Source organism: Protopterus annectens, chromosome 2.part1 (assembly GCF_019279795.1).
Source record: "Protopterus annectens isolate FY-2018-M chromosome 2.part1, PAN1.0, whole genome shotgun sequence".
NCBI lineage: Eukaryota > Metazoa > Chordata > Ceratodontiformes > Protopteridae > Protopterus > Protopterus annectens.
The window spans coordinates 784447834-784460853 of NC_056729.1; the positions used below are offsets into that span (position 1 = coordinate 784447834).

Genomic DNA, 13020 nt, shown 5'->3' on the forward strand with positions numbered 1-13020 from the left:
GCGCTAGCAAATTTGTTGTCTGCTCCGACCCATTCGGTTCCAGAGCCGTCTAAGGCTGTATTACCTGCTTCTGTTCCTCCTCTGAGCCATGCCTAATCTATCTGTGCAATTTGTTGTGGAACAGTCTGTTCCAGCACCCCAAGTGCCTTTCTTGGAGCAGAGTTCCACTCTTGACGCCTTCGGTGCTGTTCCTGGTGTCTAGGAGCTGAAGCTCACCAGTCTGCCCCGATGGGAATGCTATCCTGCATCTATCTCTGAGCCGATCACACCAGAGCTGGGGGCTACTTCCGCTTCCTCAGAACCAGTGGTGTCCTTGGAGCCGGAGAGATCTGCCTTTGAGGTGATGAGGGGGTGTACTGTCTAGATCTTCAGCTCTACACAAGGGTACCAATGCTCTTCCCCCTCAATCTGTGACCTCTGTCTCAGCACAATCTCTCTCGACAGCAGAGACCCGCAGCCTCAGGAGCCCCCCTTGGGGGGGCCCTCAGTCTTACGAGCCCTCTCCAGAATACCCTTCTGAGGAGCCTCTTTGGAGGAGAACTTGCAAGAGGAAGCACGTAGACTCCCCTGATGAATCCATCACCTCTGACACTGACCTCGAGGAGTCAGAAGGGTCCCCTAGGTCGTTCTCTGATATCCTAGAGATCCTGAAACTGAGAGGGGGCTGGCCCACTGTCACCCCTTCTGGTGAGGAGTCGGTGTACCTGAAGGCTTTCGGATCTCAACCTTCAGCCTCTGGGTGTCTCCACCTTTCGATGAGTTATTAGATTTGGTGAGTAGTGTGTGGGGAAACTCCTGACGCTGTGGAACCAGTCCCTAGAAGACTGAACAAATTCCTTTTAGCTCCTAAGGAAAACGTTTCTGACCATTGTGCTTTAGATGGTATGGTGATGGTAGCTTCCACAAAGAAGGAACTAGCAGAGACCTAATATGTCCACCCACTGAACAGAGTCTCAAACTATGGACAGATGGGAAGCATGTTTTTCTTTAGCGGCTTTTGCACTCAGATCACTGAATTCTCACCCATTTTACTAGGCTTCAAAGAGATCTCCTAAAAGAGCTGGGAGATGCTCTCAAAGGTACTCTAACTGAAGAAATCCCTGAGAAGGTTACTGCTTAGTTGTCCTCCTTAAACTCTATTGTAAACTCCTCCATGAGTCTGATATCCCACACAGCAGATGGAGCGAGCTGGGCAGTGGGTTCAGCAGTTTCCGTTAGGAGACACTCCTGGCTGCATTTGTATAATTTTGCTGAGCCCTTCAAATCTACATTTACCAGTGCCCCCTTTGATGGTTCCTCTTTGTTTGGAACAGAGGTAAGACACTCACCAGATGCAAGCAGGAAGGGAAGACTGTCTGCCATGGGAGTACGTTTTTCTGTCCCTTCTAGACCATATCCTAAAGGTCAGAGATGGGAGGGGAAACGTGGTTCAAGAAATCTGAGATTTTTCCCAGGCACACAAGATAATCCTTCTCCAGAGGCAGATGAGGAGGAAATAGTGGTAGATGTCGCCCTAGAGGCAGGGGTGGTCCGCAAAACCAGGGTGACAGCGATTCTTTTAGTGGGCGTTCCTATCAGTGCTCCTGAAGTGAGGCCCGGCTGCGCTACTCCAGTTGGGGGTTGCTTATCCTTGTACCCAGAAGCCTGGCATGACATCACACAAGACAAGTGGGTACAAAGGGTAATTTACAGAGGATACTCCATACCCTTCTCTTTTCCACCTCCTCTAACCAAGAAAATCCCAGATGTTCCACCCAATCAGAGATAAAGTAACTATAGAGGTCCAAAAGTTGCTTCAAAAGTCATCCAAACTGTCCCCGCAGACCAGATAGGATTTGGAACTTACTCCAGATTCTTTTTAGTGCCAAAACAAACAGGGGACTGGAAGCCCATCTCGGATATCGGAAAGTTCGAATCGGTGAAGAAATCCAAGTTCCAAACGTAACACTGCAGTTTGTTTTCCCTCTGTTAGGGAAAGACAGTTGATGTGCTCAATAGACCTCCAAGATGTGTACTACCACATAAAAATGGACAGATCATCAGGGAGTCATTTACGCTTCCGACTGGGAGCCAGTTATCAATTTCATGCTCTGCCCTTTGGTCTCACCACAGCCCCCAGGGTGTTCAAATGCATGGCGGTAGGAACGGCTCACTTGAGACGTCTTGGATTTAAAGTGTTTCCGTACCTGGATAACTGGCTCCTGACTGTCACCACCAGGCATCTACTTCTACAAGCCAGGGATTTGACCATTCAAGTCTGTACTCAGCTAGGCATCACTATAAATTGGGAAAAGTCTGGCTTGTCGCACTCTCTATGTGATTTTTATAAATGCAGAAATAGTCGCAGTGATGGCTCCGCTTCCTTCAGAGTGCAAAATCTAAGGCAACAAATATACAGCCTGCTTCCCCAACACAAGGTCAAAGCGAAGACCGTGCTCATACTGGGAACCATGGCCTCTATTAGAACAGTTGTTCCGTTAGCCAGACTACATATGAGAATTTTACAATAGTTACTCTCTTCCCAGTGGTCCCTTCAGCAACTGCCTCTCATCCCATTTTAATAACTGAATCTTTCAAAAAGGACCTTCATTGGTGTATCCAGTCCAATCAACTAACACTAGGGAGAACTTTCATTCATTCCTCACCAGCCCGGATGCCTCCCAGATTCGGGGGGGGGGGGGCATTATCTAGGGAGGACGGTCCAAGGCACATGGCAAGAACACGAGGCTCACTTGCATGTCAGTGTTCTAGAGACTCACTTGCATATCAATGTTCTAGAGATGAGAGCAGTGCTACTAGTGTTGCAAGCACTTCACAACTGTCTTCCTCTAGGGACAGTAGCATTCCAGTCTGTGTCAGTGGTATGGTATATAAACAAGGAGGAGCCAGGTCCTACCCCCTATGTCGAGAGGCTGTGTACGTGTTTAGCAATGGGCGATGTCTTCCCAATTCTTTCTAGTTGCAACTTGTATCCCGGGGAGAACCAGTGTGATAGCCAACAAGCTCAGCAGGGCAATCTTGATGCCTCGAGTGGTCTCTGAATCGGAAAGTTGCAGAACAGATTTTCTGCAAATAGGGACAGCCTTGTTGCGATCTGTTTGCCCCCCCCCCCCAATTAACATCAGATGCAGCGGCTACTTTACTCGGGGGGGGGGGGGTGCAACACAGACACGCTTGTCCACAATTGGTCTTTGGGACTTTGTTTTTCCTCCTTTTTTGCTAATATCGAAAGTTATCCAGAAAGCAAAGACTTAGAGAAGCAGAGAGCTAGCTGATATGATGGACCGAAGGAAGGTTGGAATATTGTGAGTGCAAGAGACCAGATGGAAGGGGAGCAAGGCTAGGTGTATTTGAGGCGGTTTCAAATTGTTTTATGATGTGGATGGGAGGAGAAATGGCGTAGGCATTATCCTGAAGGAACAGTATGCTAAGAGTGTTTTGGAGGTGAGTGTCTTGAGTGTTTATGAAGCTGGAAATTGATGGTGTAATGATGAATGTTAGTGCATATGCTTCACAAGTTGGGTGTGCGATGGATGAGAGAGAAACATTTTGGAGTGAGTTGGATGAAGTGGTGATGACTGTACCCAAGGGTGAGACTGGTGATTTGGAGTATATTTCAATGGGCATGTTGGTGAAGGGAACAGAGGGGATGAAGTAATGGGTAGGTATGGTTTTAAGCAAAGGAATGCAGAAGGTCAGATGGTAGTGGATTTTGTGAAAAGGATGGACATGGCTGTGATGAATACGTATTTTAACAAGAGGGAGGAGCATAGGGTGACATACAAGAGTGGAGGAAGATGCACACAGGTGGATTATATCTTGTGTAGAAGGGCCAGTCTGAAGCTGATTGGAGACTTAAGTTGTGGCAGGGGAAAGTGTAGTTAGGCAGCATAGGATGGTGGTTTGTAGGATGACATTGATCAAGAAGAGGAGGATGAGTGTGAGGGCAGCACCAAGGATCAAATGGTGGAAATTTGAAAAAGGGTAATTGTGAGGTGATGTTCAGGGAAGAGTTAAGACAGGCACTGGGTGGCAGTGAAGAGTTGCCGAATAGCTGGGTAACTAAGCAGAGCTAGTAAGAGATGGCTAGAAAGGTGCTTGGTGTGACATCTGGAAGGAGGACAAGGAGACCTGGTGGTGGAATAATATTACAGGAGAGTGTACAGAGAAAGAGGTTGGCAAAGAAGTGGGATTGTCGGAGATGAAGAAAGTAGACTAGTATAAGCAGATGAGGTGCATGGCAAAGAGAGATGGCGAAGGCTAAGGATAAAGTGTATGAAGAGTTGTATAAAAGGTTGGACACTAAGGAGGGGAGAAAAGGACTTGTACCGAATGGCTAGACAGAGGGACTGAGCTAGTAAAGATGTGCAGCAGGTAAGGGTGGTAAAGGATAATGAGGGAAACGTACTCACAAGCGAGGAGAGTATGTTGAACAGATGGAAAGAGTACTTTGATGGGTTGATGAATGAAGAGAAAGCGAGGGAGAGAAGGTTGGATGATGTGCGGATAGTGAATCATGAAGTGCAGTGGATTAGCAAGGAGGAAGTAAGGATAGCTATGAAGAGGATTAAGAACGGAAAGGGTGTTGGTCCAGATGACATACCTGCATGGAGGTGTTTAGGTGAAATGGCAGTGGAGTTTTTAACTAGATTGTTTAATGAAGTCTTGGAAAGTGAGAGGATGCTTGAGGAATGGAGAAAGTGTTTTGGTACCGTTTTTTTTTTTTTTTTTTTTTTTTTAAGAATAAGGGTGATGTGCAGAGCTGTAGTAACTACAGAGGGATTAAATTGATCAGTCACAGCATGAAGTTATGGGAAAGAGTAGTGGAAGCTAGATTAAGAAGAGAGGTGATTAGTGATCAGCAGTATGGTTTCAAGCCAGGAAAGAGCACTACAGATGCGATGTTTGCTCTGAGAGTGAAGTACAGAGAAGGTCAGGAGGAGTTGCATTGCGTCTGTGGATTTAGAGAAGGCATATGACAGGGTGTCTAGAGAGGAGTTTGTGGTATTGTATGAGCAAGTCAGGAGTGTCAGAAGTATGCAAGAGTGGTACAGGATATGTAAGAGGGTAGTGTGACAGCAGTGAGGTTTGCAGTGGGAGTGACTGTGTTTAAGGTGGCGGTGGGATTACATCAAGGATCAGGTCTGAGCCCTTATTTGCAATGGGGATGGACAGGTTGACAGACGAGATTAGGCAGGAGTCCCTTTGGAATATGATGTTTGCAGATGACATTGTGATATGTAGTGAGAGTAGGGAACAGGTGGAGACTACTCTGGAGAGGTGGAGATGTGCTCTGGAGAGAAGAGGAATGAAGGTCAGCAGGTCTAAGATGGAATGTGTGTAAATGAGAGGGAAGATAGAGGTATGGTGAGGATGCAGGGAGTAGAGGTGGCGAAGGTGGAGGAGTTTAAATGGGATCAACAGTTCAGAGTTATGGTGAGTGTGGAAGAGCGGTAAAGAGTACAGGCAGGATGGAGTGGGTGGCGAAGAGTGTCAGGAGTGATTTGTGACAGACTAGTACCAGTAAGAGTGAAATATGTAAGGTCTGCAAGATGTAGTGAGACCAGCTATGTTATATGGGTTGGAGACAGTGGCATTGACAAAAGGCAGGAGTCTGAGCTTGATGTGGCAGAGTTGAAGATGTTAATTTGCACTGGGTGTGACTAGGATGGACAGGATTAGGAATAAGTATATTAGAGGGTCAGCCCAGGTTGGATGGTTTGGAGACAAAGCCATAGAGGCAAGATTACGTTGGTTTGGAGATTTGCTGAGGAGGGATGCAGAGTATATTGGGGAAAGATGTTAAAGATGATGCTGCCAGGTAACAGGAAAAAGAGGAAGGCCTAAGATGAGGTTTATGGATATGGTGAGAGGGGACATGCAGGTGGTTGGTGTGACAGAGCAAGATGCAGAGGACAGGAAGAAATGGAAACAGTTGATCTGCTGTGGCGACCCCTAATGGGAGCAGCCGAAAGAAGAATGATTCTCATTGCTCCTTACTGGCCTTTTCAGATTTGGCTCCCCTTTCTCGGGCCTCACTTTCTGGACCATCTGTGGACTCTAGACCCAGTACCAGACTTTGACACACATCTGGCATGTTCTATCCCTGTCTCCACCCTCTACTTGACAGTGTGGCTGCTCCATTTCCATCCCTAGTCAGGCTTCATGATTTCTCCCCTGCGGTTATGCATATCCTGACGTCATCTCATAAACCTTCTACAAGAATATTGTACGCAAGCAAATGGGGAAAAGATTTTCCCTGTGGGCACAAGCTAGGAACATGGATCCATGCACAGCCTCCATTCCTTTATTAGAATTTCTAACCAAACTTTCATCGGGGATCAGCTTCTGCTACAATAGCAGCAATCTCTTTCATCTGGGGCAACATGGGCCTAATCTTATGGCTCGCACATTGTGTAAATCATTTTTAAAAGGCACTACCTTACTATGACTTCCTTTTCAAGAAACTATATCTCCTGGGATTTAAATTTTGTTCTCTCAAAACTTACCTCCCCTCCTTTTCAACCTTCACATACATGTGATTTAAAGTTCCTCTCATGGAAGACAATTTTTCTGGTAGCGATTACGTCCACCAGAAGAGTGTCAGAGCTGCAAGCACTCTATCAAACCTCAATACCTGATATTCCATAGTTTCCCTTCACACTAACCCTTCCTTCGTCCCCAAGATTTGTTCACAATCAAATATTATTCAAACTATTGAATTGCCGGTCTTTTTGCCAAATCATACAAACAAAGCAGAATGTTAAGTTTCATCAACTGTGGTCACGGAATTCTGTCTACATAGAACAAAAGAGTTTAGGAGATCAGACCAATTATATCTTTTTCGGAGACTAGAAAAGGAATGCCAGTCTCCAAGGTAACGTTATCAAACTGGATTTCAAATTGCATATCTTTTATTTACTCTTCTAATGGCAGAGAACTCCCATTTAAAATTAAAGCTCATTCCACCAGATCTGTATCCACATCTGCTACTTTTCAGGCCAGAATTCCAATGGACAATATGTGCAGCAGCATTGGGCTACCCCTCATACCTTTTATTACTCATTACAAATTGGACTTTGCTTCCAGGGATAGTGCCTCCTGTGGTTCCACTGTTCTTAGGAGTATACTCCCTTGAGCCACCTGAGAAAAAGCTGCTAGGGATGCTGTCCCATATGCAAGAATGAAGGCGAGATAGGACTACAGAACATAGTTATGTACTCACCGTAACATTCCATGTTTGTAGTCCATCTCGCCCTTCATTCCACCCAATCCCCCCATCCTTGTTTCCTTGGAAACCAAGATAGGTCTATCTTCCTTAGAGTTGGAAACCTTTTATCCTTTGTTTTTCCTTGTGGTGATATTTTTATATCACTATTTTGTATACAACAGCAGAGATCTGGGGATGGTTGCTAGTGCATTATGGGAGACCTACCTTGCCACGAGCCAAATTAGTGACGGCCGAGTCGGAGCAGAGGATCGGCTCCGAACCCATAAGTAAGAATGAACGACGAGATGGACTACAAACATGGAACGTTATGGTGAGTACATAACTTCTTCTTTTTTACATGTCTTGAGGCATCCAATAATTACCTTCGTATTTGCAATAAGAGTACAGTTATGTGTATACTTTAAGAGCACATCTTAATCTTGCATGAGAGGTTAAGTTGCCCTCGCGGATTCCCTCTAAATAAAGGTGTGTATTTTGTTTTAGTAGACTTTTTCACATTTGCATTTTCTGGTCACAGTAAGAAGTACTTGAGATGCTGGCTCACTGTGACCGCAAGTGTGTATGAGGGCAAAAACTGGCTTTAAGAATGAGAATAACCTTCTGGCAATGATGGTTGTTTGTGTTCTCATCAACCAAGGTTCTGAACACCATCCAGCATTAGCTGTTTTGAAGGATGGGGGGGCTACTGAAGAAAGCCCTGGCTGTGAAAGACTCACAATGTGGCAAGGTGGGTGTACATTTATTGACCAGGAAATGTCCAGTTGACTGTTTTCATTACTGTTGTATAAACTTAATATTGTGGTCAGAGGACAAAAACAGTTTTGAAAATTAAAAATGTTGATCACAAAAACTGTAAGATCGTTAAACTTGCATAAGCAAGCAGCACAGTGTTGTCAGACTATCAGTTCTCCTAAATTGCTTCTCAAATACCTTCTCTGCAACTGGTATTACTTGAAACCTTTTTTCTGCACTGAAAATATGTATATGAATTTTTCTTAGATTGAATTTGGGGTTTCTGTGTCTACTAAAGAACTAGTACTGGCAGATGTGATTGATAACGACTCTTGGAGACTCTGGCCGTCAGGTGATCGTTCTCAGCAAAAAGACAAACAGGTAGCTATTTTTCCTTTTGGGTCTTTAAGTTGTGCTTGAAAGTGCCGTGCAGCCATTGCCAACATATGAATTGTAGACTGGTTCTTTGAACTTTGATTTTGCAATATAGTCATGACTTGGCAAGTGTAGGATTGTTGTGAACAATTAAATCACCTGTCTGTCCAACTTCAAGGATTAAGGCTGCTTGTTGTATCATGCTATTTTGGGTTTGATTTCTTCAATCTGCATACTGGGAAGTTTAAATGAATTACCTTGGTGACAGTTTTAAAGGAGAACCTGGACGAGTGGATGGGGCACCATAAGTTCTTACTGGGGATAGTGCCCACAACCCTCCTGGACATGGCAGTCATTACTTATACAGTCCTGGGTGTTAACTAGAGTATCTGTGTTATTACATTGGGATGAAACTGCTAGCTTTGACATGACCTTTGTGTTGATAGTCTAGTAACCTCCTATGATCCTACGAATTGCATAACTTGACAGTGCTCCCAGACCGGTCCTGTTAGTGGGTGACAATACCTCCAGATAGATGCTTGTGTTACAAAGGGACACATTTTGGTTGGGTTGTATGGCTAGCCTTGAGAAGGCCCTGGTTGTCATTGGTGTGGCATATACCTATGAACGGTGTGCATTGCTAAGTGGCTGTTAGATTCTCCTTGCCCAGAGGCTTTTCTTTTGGTTGATTTTCTGCTTTCTAAAAAATTCTGTTTGCATTCGGGTAGTGTCATCTGTAGCCAGTAATCAAATTCTACCTAGGTGATTACTGATACTTTCAACAGTTTCTCTTTTCACTGTGAGAACTTTAATCAACATGTTATTCAGTCAGCAGCCATCTTCGAAGTCCAGCCAGAAGGATTTTTAAGCTTCAGGCTGTGTGCCACTGCTGTGTACCACCACAGGCAGTGGGTTAATGAATAAACTCTCTATGCATACGATGGCCATAAATCCTTAGTATTGATTAGTCCATTGACCTTAATGTGTTCCCCTTAGTTCTTGTAATTGGGAAATATCTATATTATATGGACATTCGCAGACTGCTTTTTATTTTGCTAAAACAAAATCCATTAACTGTTTAATTGCTTTTAAGAAATGGGTACTGATGTCCCAATGCAACAATTTTTGCATTTATTTTTCCAGTGTTTTAACTGTCTTGTAACAAAATTGTACCATAGGAACAGCCCCCTCCCCTATTTTATAAATAAACTTTTCTAACTTTTAGCCCTTATTAACCAGCAAAAGTTTTTATAGCAAATGCCTCTCATCCACACACTTGTATCACCATCAGTATCCCACTTCACACAAACATGGCAGCAAAAAATCTCAGCCCCCTGGGTTGTCAGTTCCCTCACCTGTGACTGCTGTGCTGCAACAGTAGTTGGGAAATCCAAAGATATGTATAGCTGAGAGGATGTTTTGTCCTGTAGTCTGCCCTAATTTGTCCAGTTATGGAGTACAGTATCCCCTTTAGCATGTACCTAGCCAGAATTGTCTTATAGCTAGCTGTAAAGGTCCCAAAGGTTCTTGGATAGACTGTCTTTACAAATTGCCCCTGTATGTTAAGCAGGTTGACACTTTCTCTATACCTTAATGATGGGTATATACAGGTTTATTCCCAGCCAAGTAACCATCCCCTGGTAGGGGGTAGTATCTTGTGGTTGATATTTCACTATTACAACATGGTTTAGTAGCTGCCGTAATAATTTTGCTTTATGCTGTTTGATAACATACAGTGCTACCTATTCTGTCATATATGATGGTGGTGGGGGCATTGACTTGGCCCAAAATAAAGGACTGATTTTTATATATTACTTGCTTAAAATAACAGGATGTTATAGTCCAGTCTTGCCTACATTCTTACCCGGGGGTTCGGACTTTGGCTCCGACTCTGCCATACTCTAGCTCGAAGTCTTTCAATTGGCTGGGCTAAGAGGGTATCCCATGCTGCACTGCTCCCTTTCCCCAGATCTCATTTGCCGCTCATATAGCTCAGACATGGTCTTGCTCTTGGCTGTGGCTAAGTATCACTTTTGTCTCTAGACAGTTTTTTGCTTCAAAAAAAGCTATTTTCTTAGCTGTGTGTGTACTGGTCTAATATTTGGTGTAAATTTTTTTCGGGTATTAGTCTCTTGTGGTGTCCCACTAACTGTTTCCCCTACGGGCTAGGCCAGTTTCAGAGGACCTAGTCCGCCCCTTCTGTGTTGCTTGTTAGTAGCACCTGTCCCTCAGGCTAGGACCGTTTAAGTTAGAGGACCTAGTCCTTACCTTGTGTTCCTGTTGAGACCGATTAAGTTAGAGGTCTTTTGTAATTGTCTGTTGGATGTTCTTCATCTCACATTGCTGCAGTCCTTACACTTCGGTAGTCCGCTGCCCTCGGTCGGCCCGAATATCAAAGTATAAGGCTGACGTCGGTCAAGGCGCATTTGACTGACATCAGGACGTCAGGGTACAAATGCGCATGACCGACGTCATATCCTCAGTCTTTTTTGCCGCATGGTCCGATGCAGAAGCAGCATTGCAAGTGCCGGTTGGCGTTCTGAGATTTTTCGATTTCGAAGTTTCAGACCGAGTTCAAAGTTGGCTAAGTACCCCGTTGGGGAATATTTTAGTTTTTTCTTGCCTCAGTGATTTACCGGATGTCAGAAAAAGTCAATTGCATTTCTTGTGGGGAAACAGATACCGCATAGAGATTATCATACTTTGTGTATTCCTTGCTTAGGGCCTGAGCACGACGTTGTTGGCTGTCGCTCTTGTGCTAGATTTAATAAACGCACTATAAAGAGAAGGTTGGATTGTGCCAGGTTAGTCTTTGGGAAGCTGTGCAATTATAAAATGCCGTCGGATGCTCCGACGCCCGCTTCTTCGAAGAAGCGCAAGGACAAAGCAGTTAAGCCTAGGCTAGAAGAACCGTCTGTACCGGACGCCGGTTCTTTAGAGGTGTCTGTGGAGCCGGTGGCTCCACCGGAGGTTTCTTTGGGTTCTCAGGGAGAGACTTTATTATTGCAAGATGTGGCCTCTCAGGAGGCAGGTCAGGCTGAAGGGGCTTCTCAGGTTACTATACTCCCCTCCCTTCCTAGGGTGGCTAGGCCCTCTCCTTCTGTTTCCAAGGCTTCTCCCAGAGGCAGGCCAGGTTCAGCTTCAGTTGGTGTCACCCCTAGTTCTTCTGGAACTGTGCCCAAGAAGCATATGCTTAAAATGGCAGAAGATTTGATTTCTTTGATTAGGGGTTCTTTGCCCCCTCCTGATAAGAGACCTAGGGTGGAGCCTGAGCCTGGGAGTTTTGAGCAGGCTTCGGATGTTTCAGAGTCTTCGGCTGAAGACTTGCAGGAGTATTCTCCTTATTCTGATTCTGATGTGGATGATTCTACTCCTCCTGCTTCTCCTCCTGAGGATTTTTCTTTTTCAGAAACTCTTCATTCTATGAGGGAGCATTTTAAGTGGGAAGGTCAGGACTTCTCTGATTCCAGGAAAAGGCGAGTCCTAGGGCAGACCCAGAAACTGTTACTCAGGGGCCTAAAGGTGTTAAGGCTTCTGTTGTCAAGAATCCGGTTCCCTCAGACAAAGAGGCCAAGGCTTTGGATAGATGGGGAAAGAAAGTTTATACTTCTTCCACTCTAGCTATGAGGGCTTTGAATTGCCAGTTTCACATGTTAAAATACCAAAACTATCTCCTTTCACAATTGAAGTCTAAGGTTGATGCTCTGGCGGAAGGTATTGATTGTAAAGAGTTGCAAGATTTAGTACATGTTTCTGAACAGGTGGGTAAGCATTCTTTGCAATGTGGTTTTGATGCTGTACAGGCCTCGTCTAGGGTGGCTGCCACTGGGTCAGTTCTTCGAGGCACGCCTGGCTGAGGGATCAGAATTTATCTGACCATGTTAAATCACGGATTTTAGATGCTCCTTTACAATCTGATGTGTTGTTTGGTTCTCCTGTTGAGACAGTCTTAAAGAAAATGGAAGACAAGGCTAAGTCTATGCAGACTGTTAAAGATTTTTTGCAGGTTCAGCCTCCAAAGTTTAGTAGAAATTGGCCTACTAAGGGGTGGATGTATCCTTCTTATGATTCCCAGTCTAGGGGTAGATCTAGACGTGGCAGGGGCAGAGCTCAGGGCTCTTTCAGGCCTAGAACAGGGAGTTCTCCTGCACAGTCTTCAGGTGAGGGCAGGGGTCAGTCCTTTCGTAAACAGACCCAATGACCTACCTTTTCAGCTGCCAGAGCCTTCTCGTCTGGCAGCACCTTTGGGAGGAAGGTTGTCACTTTTCAAAGAAAATTGGAGTTTAATTACCCAAGACAGATGGGTATTGGATATCATACACCACGGTTACCGGTTTTATTTCCATACCTTGCCTCCTTTCAAAGGCATGCCAGACGTTCCTCCTCCACAAAGAATAGAGGCTCACAAGCAAATTTCTCTGTTACTCCAAATAGGGGCCATTCAGCCGGTCCCTATGCCAGAAGTGGGCCTAGGATTTTATTCTCGCCTGTTCCTAGTACCAAAGAAAGGGAACACGTGGAGACCAATTTTGGACTTATCTATCCTCAACACTTTTCTGGACATTCCTAAGTTCAAAATGTTGACGTTACAGCAGCTTTTACCTCTGCTGGGCAAAGATCATTGGATGGTAACTTTAGATCTCAAGGAGGCTTATCTTCATGTTCCTATCAGACTCAGTTGC

The 13020-nt window shown here is 44.8% G+C and overlaps 1 protein-coding gene across 6 annotated transcripts in view; it reads left to right on the forward strand.

The window, feature by feature from the left end:
• The window catches only part of PAICS (phosphoribosylaminoimidazole carboxylase and phosphoribosylaminoimidazolesuccinocarboxamide synthase), a 1039115-nt gene that overhangs the window by 678709 nt on the left and 347386 nt on the right, over positions 1 to 13020 (forward strand). For all 6 annotated transcript variants that reach the window (XM_044062488.1, XM_044062489.1, XM_044062490.1 and 3 more), the window contains one exon: positions 8231 to 8344. In XM_044062488.1, the coding sequence (XP_043918423.1) occupies positions 8231 to 8344 (114 nt within the window). The remainder of the gene's footprint in view (positions 1 to 8230; positions 8345 to 13020) is intronic.